Here is an 18046-nt window from a genome sequence, read left to right as displayed (position 1 = left end):
TGAAGTAAGGAATAATAAGTGCTCAGGTGATATTAATAAATCTTGACCTGATCAGTTTTTTTTGCTAAATATTGTATAATAATATCAGTTTTTGTAAAGGAACAGAGAAAAATATATTTATAAAATATGGTAAAATGTAAGCGCATTTATAGTGAAATTCCTTTTTTTTTTCACACAATTTTTTTAGGCTTTTTTTTGCCTTTGATAGCATTTAAATAAAATAATTATGCTACATTTTTTATAAGTTAAATGGATTGATCAATTAAAGATCTTGATCCATTAATAAAATCAATTTCCCCCGACGCGTATTATATGCATAATACACTTGCACAGAAACATCTTAGATTATTTGAGGAAACTGAGGCAAAAACAAATGCCGCCGACATTTTTCGAGTCCTCTTCAATACTTTTCCCCAAAGAACTTAAAAAATTCAATAATTTTTGATAGAATTATATTTATAATTATTTACTCAAGGCTATTATCGATTTCCTAAATCTCCATAGGCTTTTGGAAGTAACTAAATTTAGAGAATGCTCTTCACATTGCACATAGACTAAGGGCACTCTTGATTATTTTAACTATTGTTCCTTTTTAGGATTCCTAATTATATTTTCTTTTTCTTATGTTGCGTTGCCCTGTAACATCTTTGAGCGGAATAATGTAGTAAAAATTCATTAATTTTTTATATCCAATCCAGGTCTAATAAATCTTATGGCCAAAGACATTTGCTGTTGGCTCTCAAATATCGGTTGTTTCGTCTGCCATTGCAAAGATTAAATCTAATTTTTGAATTATATAATTGTTGCGCATGTTTGAATATCTAGAGAAATATACGAGGCATTTGTTACCCACATTGTCGAATATTATTTTGGTAGCATCACTACCTAGATGACAATTAGGATTATAGTAGCTCTTTTAAGTTATCCTCATTAACTAAAAATTTTACTACTGAGTTTCCCACTATTTTTTTTTTGGTGGCCTCTTAATGGCATTCCCTACCTTTCTACGTGTAAATACTTGCCATTATTTATGGCCGCTATCGCTTTTAGATTGGATAGTTATGTGAGCATCTGAATTTCCCCTTTGAAAGTTTGAGCTGACTCAGTCATTTTTTGATATTTTATGATAACTGACATTTTTGGTAGTTAATTTCTTTATTTAATTATTTTATTGACAAAAAAAGGATAATAAAATATTAACCAAATACATGATTATCATTGTAGAAATCGATGAAAATTCAATAGTATTTTTTTTTTTTACAAAAATATAAACACCGGAATGTAGTATATGGACGCTATTTTATTTTGTATGATTATTTTAATACATTTTTAGAACATGTATTAACAATTTTAATAATAATTTGAAAGAGTATTACCAATGGCTTTAATAAAATGATTGAATTTAATAAATTTTCGGATACTTTATACAGAATAATTGGTATAAATTCATTAATGATGTCTTTCCTTCCAGTAATATAAACATCAAAAAAATTTTAATATTCATTTTCAACAAACACCTTATATCTAAAATGTATTTTTTTTGAGCTACTAATTTGAATATTGAATAGTTACTTAATCTCCCCCCCCCCCGGTGGCTACCCCACTGCTTAGATAAATTTAGTTTGATTGGCTATTTTTAAATTGGGCTTGTATAGTGTTGTTAAACGGCTCATTTTGAGCCGATTTTTAAAAACTGCTAACTCAATATTTTGGCCAGAAAAATATTGCCTAAGCCTCGATATTTCGCTAATAGATGTCCAAACCTTTGTTCCTTCTACAAACAAAATCTTCAGGTTTGAGTAATATCATTCTAGATGAAATATTGAGTTAGCCGTTTTTAAAAATCGGTTCAAAACGAGCCGTTTAACAACACTAAGCTTGTAAAAGGCATATTTATGGGATACGATCGCCTATTTCATCAATAATATTCACCATCTATTAACAAAATTTCAAAGATTGCATAATATTATTTTGGCTAAGATATTTGGGTTAGCCGTTTTTGAAAATTCGACCAGTTTAATAACACTTAGGTCGGGTAATGCTTTTTTTTTCCCTACTGGTCCTTGTATCAAAAAAATTTGTCTTTCACAATTCTCAATTATTCCACCTAATTTTAAACTTAAATGACCACGGATAAGGGTTTCCTCAAAACGAAGATATAAAATAATTAAACTTACTTTTTTTTTTATACATACATGAATATATTTATCGAAAAATACTTTTAATTATTGAATGGTAATGTATCGGAAGAAAATAATGGTTTAATCTAGAAATTTGGATGATTTTGAGAAGGGTTACTTTTCTACACCTTTTTTTATTTCGTTTCGACACTTAAATAAATTAAAGACAAAAACTTTGAATTTTATTTTAACAAATTCCTTCCTTGAAGCTAATTTTTTTAAAATATTTATTCATAAAATACAAAACTCCACAACCGCACTCTCCGCCCCTGTTAAATATATAAATCCGTTTGTCTAATAGTGCACACAAATTGAGCGTTTACGTTTTGCCGTAATTTTTTAATTTAAAAAACCTAACGCGTCCCTCCCTTTTTAAATTGAGGTGGCCTTTTTATTAAATATCGTCGATTCGAAATTTTAAATAAGTTGTCTTGAAAATTAAATTATCGTCTGCCTTCTTATTTCTTTAATTTCTAAATATTCCTTTTTAGGATATAAGTAAGTTATTAATATATTACATTTTATAAAATATTACAAAGCGAAGAATAAAAAACTTATGCTTTTTTTTTGAAAATGGTTGCTAACGCCAAACGGTAATTTTACTAATTTGCGCGAAGCCATTTGAAATGCATTATTTGCCCTTGCAACGTAGCGTTTGAAACGCTTAAATTGGTATGCACTATAACTCCTTAACTTGAACATTTTTTTATATTGAGTCATTTGGACATGAGCAGGCAATAGAGAGCCGCCATTTATTACAACATATAGACGTTTATTTTTTCAAAAATCAATCATAGTTTTTTTTCTAATCTTAATATCATTTTTTTTTAAACAAGATCAATATGTCTTGCTGGGCGCCGAGGAAGGCGTATACACCCTAAATTTGAATCAGTTACACGAGACGGTTATGGACCAAATAAACGAGCGGCCTTGCAAGTGGATCCACGTCGTCAAAAACTCCCTCATCACCATTTCCGGTTATTTATTAAACTCCTTTATAATTCATTAGTCTCTTCCTTAGCTTTCTTTGCAAAATATTTTCGTTATTCTTTAACGTTCCAGTGGAATTTATATATATATATATTCCCATTGGGCCGATTTTTAATGACTGCTAACTCAATATTTTATCCAGAAAAATATTTCCTCAAGCCTGAAGATTTTGCTCATAGATGACACAAAGATCTAGACTTCTATTAGCAAAATCTCGAGTCTTAGGCAATATTTTTTTTGGCTAAAATATTGAGGCAGCCATTTTTTTTCCCCAATGGATATTTTAGGTTTTAGAAAGAAAATATTTTATTAAAATGCCCATTTTTTTTTATCTAAGAGTAATAATACAATTTTGAAACAATCTCATAATGACATTTTACTGGCATAGATGTTTATTCCTTTTTGATCGTTGATATTTAACGAATTAATGTTATCTAAAAAATAATATAAATGAGCCATAAAAGATTTTCCTCTACCCTATTCCATCAGTTGAGTTTTTCAAAAATATGTACTTATTTTAGGGTATTTGAACTTGATTATGGAAAAATTAGTATTTATATTGCATAGTAGGAGTTGGTTATGCTTTTAACCTCGACCCTAATATGAATGGAACAGTATATATTTTTTTATCTGGTGTATAATTCCTTAAGTTTCAAAGCACAGTATTTATCTCTCATTAAAATTTTTACAAACAATTAATTAACCTAAAAATATTGAGTAGGACAAAATTCTAGCACGAACTTAGCCTATAAATTCGTCAAATAGTATAATCAATTGGTGACCCCAAATCACCTCCCATTAAATTTTTTATAATTGTAGGAATTAGGGTTCCTAACCGGGTAACTCCGAACAAAAGCATTTTTGCGGTCGTGTTCCATTTCCATTCCGGCTAGATAAAAAAAATTGTGCTTTCCATTCTACGATATTCAATTTTATTTTCTATCCAATTCATTCATTTTACAATTATTTATATTTAAGGTGGTGATTGTTATTTTTAATACTTACTTGGTAACAAAATTATTCCATTTATAAAATCTGAAATTTTTAATTATAATATTATTTTTATACAAATTATTTGCAAGAACGCCTTTGCTTTTACTTTTATTATTCCTTGATCGGAATTAAGTATATCTGAAAATTTGAAAAGTTGAAGTTCAAAGATGATAATTCTTATTATCCTAAAAAAATATGTTTTTATGATATTAAAATCACTTTATAATAATAGATAGTTATAATAATTGTTTTTGTGAAGCAAACTGGAATTCAACATATTTACAAAATTAAATAATAAAAAATAATTTGAAATTATTTTTTTTAGAACCTTTCAGAAACTGTTCCGGGAAGGAATTGCCCTTCCAGTTTCCTTTAGCATTCTATGATTTTTCTCGCGTTCCATTTCTAGAACGTTTCGCTCCATGCCCTTGGGTTTACTTATCCATTCAATTCTCAAATTATTGCCACTCTTACATAATCCCATCAGTGTTATACTTTACTATATAAATATATTTATTTAAGATTTGATGACTAAAGTGAGATAAAATTAGTGTACATTTAAAGATTTTAGGCTGGCATCATAGCTCTCGCTTTATATCTTTTTATAAAATTCCAAATTAACTGTCCGTCTTTAAACCTTTATAAATATAAACTAAACTTAAAACGAATTATTCAATATTCGATTCGTATTTTATGAATACGAATAACCGAATCGAATACCGATAATGAAAATAAATTATCTATCAAATAATTTTTTTTAGCTATTATTCGATCGCGAAATTATTCGAATAACATAAAATAAATCCGTAATTTTTCCCTAAATATTCAAAATCATTTCTTGAAGTTTTATCACATGTTCCTTGCGAAACCTTTATCACCTTTTAAAAAATTTTAATAATCAATTTTTCAAAATATTTTAAAAAGAATTTAATTTATGAGAATATTCGACAATGTTTTTATTGTTCTCAAGAATACGTATAAGAATTTATTCGATATCTCAATATATATAATCCAGAAAAGTATTAAGCAAGGCCTGAAAATTTCTGCTCGTAGGTGGCACAATGGCTTGAACATCTTATAGGAGAAATCTTGAGGCTTAGAAAATATTTTTCTGACTAAAATATTGAGTTAGCCGTAAAATCTGCTTAAATCAAGCCGTTTAACAACACTAGGTATATTGAGCTGTCATCTCTCTATTAAAATAAGATTTTAATAAAAAGCTAAAAATAGGGGTCTCCCAGCTGTTTTTCTGAATGGTTTTAATTGAGAATCAAGGCGAACCGGAACTTGTATCTATTTTTTTTTATAATATAAAATGTATTTACATTAAATGTATTTTTTTACCTAATAATTTTATATTATAAGTATTTTTTTAATATATTTGCAATATTTTTATTTATTATTATTTACTATGTCACTAAGAACAATATATAATTATTAGCGTCAATATGTTCATTTCCGGCAATGTGTCATTTTTTTGAGCGCGTTTTTTAAAATTTAAAAATCTGATTTTACCGGAAATGTATGCCGTCATGTCTGGGAATACCTTCCAAGAACTTTTTAAAACTTAATATAATTTGTTATTAAATTCTTCCCTATATTTTTTTTTATAAAAATTTATAAATGATGAAAAAGTTATCAGAGAAGAGAAGAGAAGAGAAGAGAAGAGAATCTACGATTCACAAGTTACGTATTTTCTAAACATGCTGGAATATATTTCCGGTAAAATCAATATTTTGAAAAATAACACCTTGCCGGAATAAACACACTGACTCTAACATGTATATATATCAATCTAAATTGTCAAATATCTTCTCTTCTCCTCTCTTCTCTTATCTTCTCTTCTCTTCTCTTCTCTTCTCTTCTCTTCTCTTCTCTTCTCTTCTCTTCTCTTCTCTTCTCTTCTTCTTCTCTTCTCTTCTCTTCTCTTCTCTTCTCTTCTCTTCTCTTCTCTTCTCTTCTCTTCTCTTCTCTTCTCTATAATTATTTTATTATCTGATCCTAAGTGTATAATTTTCTATTTCCATATTTCCAAAAACACAAAATAATATATTTAAAATTGCGTAGCGCTTTTGCCCTCTAGCGTTGAAAGTTCAACAGAGCTACGCTAGGGTTTTCCTCATTTCCATCTAATTGGAAACTAATTTAATTTGGGTGTAAAAGTAAAAATTGGAGGAGTCCTCCACACGTTTGTGGGCAAACCGCACGTACTTGTAGGCACAACATTTCGAAAAATGTTGCTCAAACGTCTAAAGGCTTAATAATAAAGGAGCGGGGCAAAAAAGGAGTCTATACTCTAGAACTACAGTGTAATTTAATTACTTTAAGGGGGGGGGGTGGACAAATTTTAAGTTTATGATATCTCTGTGCTAGTTGATTACAAATCGGTGTTGAGAAGATTCCAGTATTTGATTACTTTATGCATTACTTTATGCATTGAAGAATTTATTGATTACTTTATAGTAATTTGTCTTAGTAAGTAAACTCGACTAGGGATGTGTTTAATTAATAATATTTTTCGTTCTTCGATTGGACGAAGTTTTAGATTGTGAGCCTTCATTTGAAATATCTCCCTTTAATGCAAAAGAGTTTTTTTGATATAGTTTTATAAGTTGTTTCATATTGATATTTAGTTCCATCACATCTTTATAGTTTTATAGTACTATAATGATTTATATTTCGTGTACTGTTTCTCTTTGTATGTGTAAAGCCATGTTATGGCATCGTGTACTTGATTTTGATCAGAGTTCCATATTATGTGGTTTAAGAACTGAATTCGGCGTTTTTTTTAAATTTTATGTTAATTGGAGTATGATTTGACTTTTTCCAAAGATTTGTGTTCGAGATGATTCTTGGGTAGAAAATACCATTAATTGTCCGGAGGCAATTATTTATGAAGGATTGCAATCTCCCGTTTTCTGTCTTATTTATTTCCTATATATCTTCTCCAAAAAGCAATATTGGGATTATTGTTGAGTTAAAGTTTCTTAGTCTGGTGAACACTGAGATTTCTATGGGTTTCCATATTTTCATATACATTATATAAAGCACCCCTCGCCTTTTGTATTTTAATCTTCATTTCTTCTTTCCAACTGCCTTTGTTATCTAACGTTACACCTAAGTATTTTATTTTGGCCACGATTTTAACTACATTTCCTCCAAATGTAAGATTTTCGAGCAATGGAGCCTTTGGGGAGGGGAGAATAAAAGTTTTGTTGAAATTTATTGCTAGTCCGACTCTATGACTCAAGATCTATAATAGGTAGAGTAAGTTTTTGGTTTCGTCTATACTTTTGGAGATTATCACGGTTTCATCTGCGTATGATATTATTCTGTTTGCAAAACGTATAGTATCATTAGACCCTAAATCTGCTAGATCAGCTGCACCCAGGGCTTCCTTTATGACTTTATTTATAATGATATTGAACAGGAGTGGCCATAGAGTACAACCCTGTTTTATGCCTTTTTTTATTCTGAAGGAAGGGGATATTCCATCTCTTATTTTGGAAACTGCAACCAGTTTAGAATAGTGATTTTTAAGGATGAGAATGATGTTGGGTTCAATTCCTCACTCTGACTGTGTTTCCCATAGTGCATCATGGTTAACATTATCGAAGGCTATGCTAAAATTGACAAATGTGAAGTAGGCAGGTATTTTATATTTACAACACTTCTGTATAGTTATTTTGAGAGCTAATATTGGCTCCAGTGTGCTTTTATTCGGCCTGCACGCTCAATTATATTTGGGTAAAAGGTGCGGTGTAGATGATATGATTCTATTTTTTAAGAGGACCATAAAGATCTTTGGGATAAAAGATGTGAAAGCTACGGCTCAGTAATCCGTAAATTTTAGTAAGTCTTTAATTTTGGTGAAGTTGCAAGGCAGGATTTTTTCCATTCCGCTGGAATGTGTCCTCCATATTTTGTTGAAAACTCAGTAAATTACAAACGCTGGAAGATGCAATACTTTTTGATCAAGCATTGAATCAGAAAATAGCTAACTTTCTAAATGTAACCATGCACGGAAACGTAGAAGAATGCTGGAAACTTTTCAAAAGAGATCTTGCTGAATCATTTGATGGTCTGCCGAATGCAAATCCTTTTTCAAGGAAAGAATGGTGAGAATTTGGAAAAAATCAATCACTTAAGAATGGAGAAGGGCCCTAATAGTGACTTATGGAAGAACATTTAAAAATTACTACGGAGTGACAGACTGATTTACATAGTGAAAAAAGCCTTCGCAATCGATTAAGACATGAAAGAGAACAGGATCTATGACGCCTATAACAAATCAAAATATTTCTGTAAACCTTGCAGTTTTAGGAAATTCCCCTCTATAGTTTTAGGAAACGGAAAGGTAATTATTGACCAGGATGAACAAATGACATTTTTTGATTATTATATGAGGGTCTTCGACTCGCGGAAAGCAACACTAACAAGCTTATACAAAACCTCGCCCCACCCCATCTGGCTTATCCATGAATGAAATATCAAATGTAATCAAGAAACGACGGAAAAACAAAATGCCGGGGCTAGATAATATCCGGCAGAATACCTAAAAATAGCATATTTGACAATATCTTCATTAACCCTCTTCAATAAAATATGGGCGAGCGGAAACACTCCGGCGGAATTGAACACATCCTGCCTATGTAACTTCCCTAAAATTAAAGACCCACAAAAATTTACGGATTACCGTTCCGTAGCCCTCACATCCTACGTCTCAAAGATTTTTATGGTCCTCTTAAAAAATAGAATCATATCAGCTTCGCCTCATCTTTTCCCCAAAGACATTTTTGCCTACATACCAAACAAAAACATACTGGAGCCATAGCCATAAAAATAATTATGCAGAAGTGTTATAAATACAAAATACCCTACTACTTTTCTTTTGTAGATTTTAGTAGAGCCTTCGATAATGTTAACCATGATGCACCATGAGAAACGCTGTCAGAGTGTGGGATTGAACCCAACATAATTCTCATCCTTAAAAATCACTATTCTAAACTGGTTGCATGTTCCAAAATAAGAGATCGAATATCCCCTTCCTTCAGAATAAAAAAAGGCGTAAAATAAGGTTGTATTCTATCGCCACTCCTGTTCAATATCATAATAAATAAAGTCATAAAAGAAGCACTGGGTGCAGCCGACCTAGTAAATTTAGGGTCAAACGATATGTTTGGCAAACAGAATAATATCATACGCAGATAACATCACGGTAATCTCCAAAAGTATAGGCGAAACCAAAAATTTACTCTACCTATTAGAGATCTTGAGTCAAAGAGTCGGACTAGCAATAAATTTCAATAAAACTTTTTTTCTCCCCTCCCCAAACGCACCACCGCTTAAAATCTTACGGTTGAAGGAAATGCAGTAAAATAGTAGACAAAATTATGTACTTAGATGTCACACTAGATAACAAAGGCAGTTGCAAAGAAATGAAGATTAGAAAAAAAAATTAATAAGTCAGTGAATGAATGTGTTTTTTTTTCTAACTTTTTTCACGGTCCTCTTGTTTTTCTTTTTTTCTAATCGTCACCTCGCATAGTTCTTTATATGACAGTTTTTTTTATTAACACGCAAAATATTTTTAGGTAAAACCACGACTTATTTGTACAAACACGATCTACTGACATTAATGAACAAATCCGGGCATCGCTTTTCACTCCCCATGGGAAAATTACCTGAAAAATTATTCGCCAAGTTTACTATTATACATTAATTATTTACTTATTTATCGTTAGTTTTTTTAAGTTTTGTTTTTTTTCCTACAATAAAAAATGTATACAATAAATTTAATTCTTCTTTATTAGAAAATTCAATAACCCCTCATGCAAGATAACAGACTCAAAAAACGTTTTCAAATGCTCCGTAGCCCGCAACCCTTATAATGGTAACAAGTATCTCTGCGCCGCCCTTCCCACCTCCATCGTCCTCATGCAATGGTACGAACCCATGAACAAATTCATGCTCGTCAAAGTTTGCCATTTCATTCATTCAAAAAAATCATATAATTCAGAGAACCGAATCGAACTTAAACAGTTAAATCAAGCTGCTTCTTGGAATCATTTTTTTTAACAACTAAAACCGTGACCTGACTGGGGCCGGTTTGGACTCCAAGGAGCCTTGGCTGATAAAATAATTTATGATTATTTAAAAAAAAATATATATATTTCGTTTTCTCATCGAAAAAAATATAATTTTTCTATAAATTTTCAAGACCTTTCCTTGTCAACTGTCGCCCGACCTTAAAGTGTTCGAGCTCATTATTGTTCCAGAAATGGAATACCCATTCGTATGCGTCGATGTAAGAATCAAGTAAGATAAATTTTCTAATATTTTGTCTTGAAGAGTATCTTTTCAGAGATCTATTTTTTAATGTTAAAGGAAGGGGTGTATGAAAAGGGGGACCTCTGAATTTTTTGAGTCTTAAATTTACTTTATACCAGAACCCAACTCTTATTCTAAAAAAAGGATTCAGGGTTGGGTTCTGGTTCGGTAAAATTTCTCTTGAACCGGGTTTTCAGGGTTCATGGTCCAAAAGTGAATTAAATAAAATATCAAAAATGTTATTGGAATTGCAGTTTTTATTGTATTTAATTAAAACTTCTATGTTATCGTACAACAAGAGCCTTTTAATTATTTATACAAATTATAAGTTATCAAGAACATTTTATAATTATCATATCAAATATATAAAATTTAGTAAATTAACAAATATAAATATATCAAATATTAGATTTAAAATGGAATTGTTATTGCACATTGTGTCATTTGAGAAAATCTAAAAAAAATAGGAAATTATTTATAAATGTTTATATCTAAATGATAACTAAAACTTACATGTTATTGTACAAAAGCCTTTTTTAACCTTTGAATTATTGAAGGTAATATTAAATATTTTTTTTAGGAAATTTTTCATAATCGTATTAGGTTTGAGACCCATAATAAAGTTTCTATCCTTAATTTTACATCACTAGGCATTTTGAGAATTTCAGTTTCAATAAGTTGACGAGTATGATATTGATATGTGTATGTTGCATTATCATTATTAGAATTATAAAGGAAATAAATTCTTGCAGCATATTGCGCTCCTCTTTTAAACTAGTTTACATCTAAAATAAATTTTCTTGCCCTTTTCTGTATCATTTGTATAGTACCCAAGAATTACTATTAGATATTCATGGAGACTTCAGCATTTTTGAAGATCTATTCCTTTAAACCAACAATATCTTTGATTTTTTTTTCATAAGTAATCAGATGAATCCGAACAATATTCATCAATTGGTTATCCATTTTAAAAGTTGGTGTAGAAAATTAAAACTGCCCAGGTAAATATAAAAAACTGACTAATTATTTATTAACTGACCAAAAATTTAAAATACTAACCATATGTTTTTTTACTACTACCCCATTTTTGATTTATTTTACTGCCCATTTCTTAATAAAAAAAAACAACCCGAATAATATGTCGTCAAATTAATGTATCAATTTTTTAATGCCTAACTCTGACAGTGCATCGCAACTTGTAATTAATAAAGCTATTTTACCCTGTGATTGGCTCCTTTTCTTTGGTCTTACTTTTAATTTGATAATCCAACAAAACAAAAAATAAATATTCCTGAAATATGTATTAATTTATCTATTATTTAAAAAAAACATATAGTTACAAAGATGGTAAAATTTTTATAATTTTTTACATAAAATGGAGTAACTCTAAAATATAACATAAAAAAAAAAGATTCCACTAAAAATATATTTAATTTTAATATAGTTTTATTTATTTTTTTATATTATGTTATTTTTAACATATTTTTTAAAAAATAAATTTAAATTTCATATTTAAGAAAAAAAAAAGTTTCGGGTTTGAGTTAAGTAAAATATTTAGGGTTCTCAGGGTTCGGGTTTCACAGCCCTGATTTATAGTGAGCACAAATTGAGCGTTTCAAACGCAAATAATGCCTTTCAAATGGCCTCGTGCACATTGGTAAAATTACCGTTTGGCATTAGCAACCATTTAAAAAAAACTTAAATAGGTTAGCTTTTACATTACTTTTTTTTTATTCTTCGTTTTGAAATATCATATTCTTCTTCTTCTTCTCCGTTTTATGGCGATTTCCAGGTTTACCCGGGTAGGCCAGTTTTCCCTCTGATTTTTCTTTTCCATTTTTGACGGTCCTGAGCATCAATACTTGTAAGATTCAAGCTTCTCATATCCGCCGCTATCACATTTGTCCACGTCATCTTGGGTCTTCCTCTAGGTCTTGATCCTCCTACTTCCATCATTGTGCATCTCTTTACCCAGTCATCTCTTGTCATACGTTCCACATGCCCAAACCATCTTAGTCTATTTCGTCGCATTACCATACCAATCATTTCTATACCTAATCTTGCTCGCAATTCCTTGCTAGTTTTTCTCTCTCTCAGAGATACCCCACACATCCATCTAACCATCCTCATCTCTGTTCTTTCTAATTTGGCTTCGTGAATTGCTTTCATTGCCCATGTTTCACCGCCATAAACTAAACAACTCCTCACACAGCTTACGTAAACTTTCCCCTTTAACTTCAGAGAAACTTTTTTATTTGTAAGAATAGACGACATCTCTCTGAACTTCTTCCAAGCTTGTCTGATCCTTGCAACAACAGCAGAATCTACACCACCATCTGCGTTTAGCATATCACCTAAATAACAAAACTTATCCACTTTTTCTAGGGTTAACCCATTGCCAATATCCAGACCACCATTTTTTAGGTTATCATTATTATGTATCCCTTTCATGCATGTTTTACAAATAAAGGTCATTCTTTCTAACATCAAACTGCCTTTTTTCCCACTACATCTTTTATGTACCCATTTCTGGCATCTGGTGCATTGGATAGAATTTCTAGCAACGCCTTTCCCACATACACCACAAGGCCACTTACCTGATTCTTCTATCTTTAGATTTTCCCCACCAATCATCACCTTTGTTTTTGATGCATTCATTTTCAGGCCCTTTGCTTCCATAGTCATCTTCCATTTACTAACTTTATCCCTCAATTCTCCCTCACTGTTTGCCATTAATACAAGGTCATCTGCATATAATATCTCCCAGGGAAGTCCTTCACGCATTTCTCTACCACATCCATTACTAAGATAAATAATAATGGACTCAGCACGGATCCTTGATGAAGTCCTACCTTCACCTCAAAGCTGTCACTATCACCATAATCCGTCCGTACTGCTGTTTGTGCTCCAACATACATTGCCATCACTGCGGTAACTAACCATTCCTCCACACCGGATTTTCTCAAGGCCCATCTTGTAATCTCACGCGGCACCCTATCAAATGCTTTCTCCAAATCAACAAACGCATAATAGAGTTTCTTTTCCTTCGCAAGATACTTCTCCTGAATTTGTCTCACCACAAAAATTGCATCTGTCGTGCCTTTTCCCGATGTAAAACCAAACTGCATTTCATCAATTTTGATTTGTTCCCTTATCCGCTTTTCTAACACTCTCTCAAATACTTTCATTGCATGTTCCAAGAGTTTAATAGCTCTGTAAGACCCACAATCTAAAGGATCACCTTTCCCCTTGTATACTGGGATAATTATACTTCTTCGCCAGTCCTCGGGAATAGTACCTTCTGTGACAATCTGATTTGCTAAATTCATTAACCATTTAATCCCTAAATCATCAGAACCTTTAAACATCTCTGATACCACCATCGTTAAACCCGATGCCTTCCCTTTCTTCATCTTTTTCACTGCTCTCCTTATCTCGTCCTTGCCAAATTTACACCCTGGACCTTCTACCTTTGCACAACTAATATTATTATTCCATTCATTTTCTTCATTCAAAAGTCCTTTCATGTAAATCTTCCAGGTGTTCTTAATACCACTACTATCAATCGTCATTTTTCCTTCCATATTTTTCAAACACTTTACACCTATCACATGCCTCTTTTTTGACATCTGTTTTGCCATTCTAACCATATTTCCAATTCCATTAGCGCATTCCATTTCTTTAGCAAACTCGTGTCTTTTTATATAAAAATGTAATATAAAAATTTTCAAAGACAAATCGACAAATCCTTTTTTTTTAGAAACTTATTTTAAATTTTGAATCGACAGATATTAATAAAAAGGCAATCTCAATTTAAAACAAAGGAATGCGTTACTTATTTTTAATTAAAAAATTACGGCAAAACTTAATCGCTCAATTTGTGTGCACTATTATACTCGAAAATGTCAGTTAAAACCTTATAATAATCAAGAGCGTCATGTATTTTATTTTATATAATTATATATTTTTTTTAAAAAATATATATATTAAGAATGGAAAATGACAATAACGATGTTGACAACGAAAAATTGACCATAAATATGGTGGATCTCAACGCCAATCCCTTGTGGTTTACCGGTAAATTCCATCGCGTTTGAAAATTTTATCGATTTCCTCAAAAAAAAATGAGAAGAATGTTTAAAAATAAATTGGCTCAAAACTATTGGATATGTTAAAATTTTTGCGAAAATCATACATTTCTGAAATCTAGGACCGGCTCAGCGGATCCAGTCGAGCTACTTGATCCTTTGGGTTCGAAAATAGATATCCGCATGCGACCGGCCCATTTTTTTGAAAATTCGTTCGGTCCGTGTAGCGGTCTTAACCGCACCGTTAACCTTCTCTTATAAACAGCTCTATAATATATTACTATTTTTTTTTATAGGGAAATATGTTTTGGCAATTTAAAATCTGGGGAAAACTGTCAAACCTGTCAAATTAGATGATAGATCTCTTGGGACCCGAAATCATAACGAAATTTTTTTTAACAAAAAAACGGGAAAATGTTATAAGAGGATTATAAGTAAAATTTAATAGCGTCTCTAGCTCGTTTCACCTAAGATGGCTTGCTCAAATAAGCTTTTAGGCCTTTTGAACACTCCCCCCACCCCTCCCTCAGCGACACCACTGACCTTTAATATATTCTCAAAATAATAATAATGTATAGGAAAGAAAGGAAATGAGATTATTTATTGTATTATATAATATATAATTTATTATTTTCGGCAGATAAAATTTCTGACAACGAAAGAAAAGTCGACATTGTCAATATGACTCAACTTGACAAAGAATCATTACTTTTGTGTTATAATCGTAAGCGCCATTTTTTAAAAAAAATTATTTATTCAAAAAAATAACTGGTCAATCGATAATTATCAATTATTTATACGTGATTTATTCAATTTAACCAAAATTAGATTACAATTTTTATTGACATAAATATAATAATTGAGACTAAATTAAAACTATGGGTGGGCGTATCTAGTGGCTATCTTTATAATGAGTATTACGGGCACGTTTAAATGTCCCATAAACATGCATGGTGAAGGCAATATATAGGGTAGGGGTTAGTATCTATTGGATCTACTCATTCTAAAAGCCGAATCGAAAGAGCTTCGAAAGGAGACTGAAGGTTATATTACAATATACGATCCCCCATTTTGATGATAATCGTTCTTTTTTCGGGAAAACAATTTAAACTGATACAGACGATATAATTTTACGCATATATTATCTGTATATTTATGCTATAAACAGGAAAGGTTAAGGTGATCAATCTTAGGACCGATTCCAATAGCGACGATCGAACCGTCGATAAAATATACTCCTATAATTCAAACTTGCAATTCGATTTTCAAATTGAATCCATAGGTAACAAATAAATCAAGATTTTTAATATCGACAATTTAATCTCTCTCTCAATCACGTTTCACGTGACACTTTTTCACTTTTTTTTTGGAACATTTCTATGCAAAATTAATACACCCGTTAGCTATAATCTTTTTGATGGAATTCGTTAACAAAGCCAACTTAACCCCTCATTTATAGTTACCCGCGAATTCGCCGGTAGGGATTCAAAATACGCGGTAATTTTGTACACCTCCCCGCGATATTCGCACTAACTCCGAATGCAGGGTTAAGACGGTTAATCAGCTGTGTGCCCGTAAATCTTTAAAAAGATGGATAATATTTTTATTTATTTTTTATTTACATAAAATAAATTAGTTTGTTTGACCGATAGTGTACTAGCGTTCCACAAACACGGTATGCAAGGTCGAAGTTTTTCGCAGAACGAAGTTAGTTTTTTTTTTAAAAAAGAATTATATTATAAATTTTTTTAGAAGAAAATGTTTTAGGTATTTTTATTTTTTTTGACTTTTTTTTTTATAGAAGATAATTATTCATTTTTTTTGTGTGACAATTTATTTTTTTAATCAATCAATTTTTTAAAAAAAAATCAAAATTTCTAATTATTTTTTTATATATTAAATTTGATATAATAAACTTTTTCATGTTTGGTTTTTATTTTATTATAGATAACTCAAGAGATTTGTGACAAAAGCCGTATTTTTAAGCTTTTAGGCTCCGACAAAACTGTTGTGTTAGAGAGCAGACCCTCCATAGAACCGTCCTCCGCCACTTGCAACCTTTATATATTGGCCGGTCATGAAAATAGTTGATTTAAAAAATTATATATAAAAAAGATAAAATAATAGGCACATCATTCCTTTAGAAAAATCTTATTTTTTTAATTTTTATATTTTTTTTATAAAAAAAAATAATGGATAAACTTCTAAAAAATTTAATGTATTAGATATTATATTTTTGATATCTAAACAAAAGACAAAATATGAAAGATAATTTTCTACGGACCCTTGTGGTTTGTTACACGCAATTATTAAACATATATATATATATTATTTTAAACTGACAATTTAGATTTAATTTTTGAAATATGATCTAATATTGCGAATATATCTTAAATTCGTAAATCTCTATAAAAAAAATATATTATTTTAAAAAACAATTCTACGATATGCTATTAAATCCAATCACGTATCCTTTTTAAAAAAATGTTTTATAAATCCTCACGCAAAAATGGCCTTTATTTTTTTTTCTTCCTACTTAAAAAAAACCATAAAATTAAGCGTTTTTAAAAAAATTATTGAGTTAGATCAAACGTGATAAAAGACTATTTTTAAAATACCCAAATTCCCTCCAAATGTAGAATTAATCTCAAAATATTTTTCGGGAGTTTAAATGTCTACGTATAAAAACATATGACTTAAAATGTGTATCCACCGTGCAATTGTAAACCCAATTACAGAAAAAAAAGAAGAGAAGATATTATTCTCTTAATTTACTGCATAATGACATTTAAATATTTTTTTTTTAAAATTTAATTATTTTCACTTATATAACAGCAATTTATATTTGCATATCTTCTCTGCGACATTTGCCCAACATATTTCCCATCTGGTTATTTGTATTATAAACATGCAACCCCTAAATCTCAAAATCAGTTTCTCAGAATCGACAAAACATTCATATAAATGCATATTTTAAAATAAACATATATCTCGTCCATTTTTTTTAAAAAAAAAATAAAAAAATCATAATAAGTTTTTAATTTACCATCGCCATTTTTTTTTAAAGCTTTTATCCATTTGCCCACATCGTCTGTATTAATGTAATTTGTATACGTGTCACACATTTATAGAATATATGTATTATTACTTCATTTTTTTTATATACAAAAATATTTAAATATAAATATATATATAACTTATAAATAATTTGTTCGAAACTTTTAGTACAAAAAGATATTCATTTTCTTATATCCGTTAGTCTGTGTTTTTTCTAGTATATATATATATATATAAAATATTAAAAATTTTGAAAATAATTGTGATTATTATTTTATCAAGAAATGTTCTTTTATTATAAAAAAAAAATGATATTATGGTAACTATAATAAAGACGAATGCCTATTTTTATCATTTCTTGCAATTAAATTTAAGGAAAAGAGAGAATGTATTGCTATTATATGAAGT

The 18046-nt window shown here is 30.1% G+C and overlaps 1 protein-coding gene across 4 annotated transcripts in view; it reads left to right on the top strand.

The window, feature by feature from the left end:
• LOC135928884 (mitogen-activated protein kinase kinase kinase kinase 5-like) overlaps window positions 1-17831 on the top strand; it is a 40199-nt gene extending 22368 nt beyond the window's left edge. For 2 of the 4 annotated variants that reach the window (XM_065465342.1, XM_065465341.1), the window contains exons 20-28: window positions 3017-3157; window positions 9758-9866; window positions 9977-10142; window positions 10384-10481; window positions 14485-14570; window positions 15222-15305; window positions 15750-15863; window positions 16218-16288; window positions 16529-17830. In XM_065465342.1, the coding sequence (XP_065321414.1) occupies window positions 3017-3157; window positions 9758-9866; window positions 9977-10142; window positions 10384-10481; window positions 14485-14570; window positions 15222-15305; window positions 15750-15863; window positions 16218-16288; window positions 16529-16672 (1013 nt within the window). In that variant the 3' untranslated portion in view covers window positions 16673-17830. Of the gene's footprint in view, window positions 1-3016; window positions 3158-9757; window positions 9867-9976; window positions 10143-10383; window positions 10482-14484; window positions 14571-14877; window positions 15144-15221; window positions 15306-15749; window positions 15864-16217; window positions 16289-16528 lie in introns of those variants that run through there. The other 2 variants (XM_065465343.1, XM_065465344.1) reach the window with 2 other exon arrangements.
• The last annotated feature ends 215 nt before the right edge of the window (window positions 17832-18046 follow it).

The sequence above is a fragment of the Gordionus sp. m RMFG-2023 genome, chromosome 4, assembly GCF_954871325.1.
Source record: "Gordionus sp. m RMFG-2023 chromosome 4, tfGorSpeb1-WG-v2, whole genome shotgun sequence".
Lineage (NCBI taxonomy): Eukaryota > Metazoa > Nematomorpha > Gordioida > Chordodea > Parachordodidae > Gordionus > Gordionus sp. m RMFG-2023.
The sequence above is the reverse complement of the archived record's forward strand: the minus strand, read 5'-3'. Positions and strand labels throughout refer to the sequence as shown.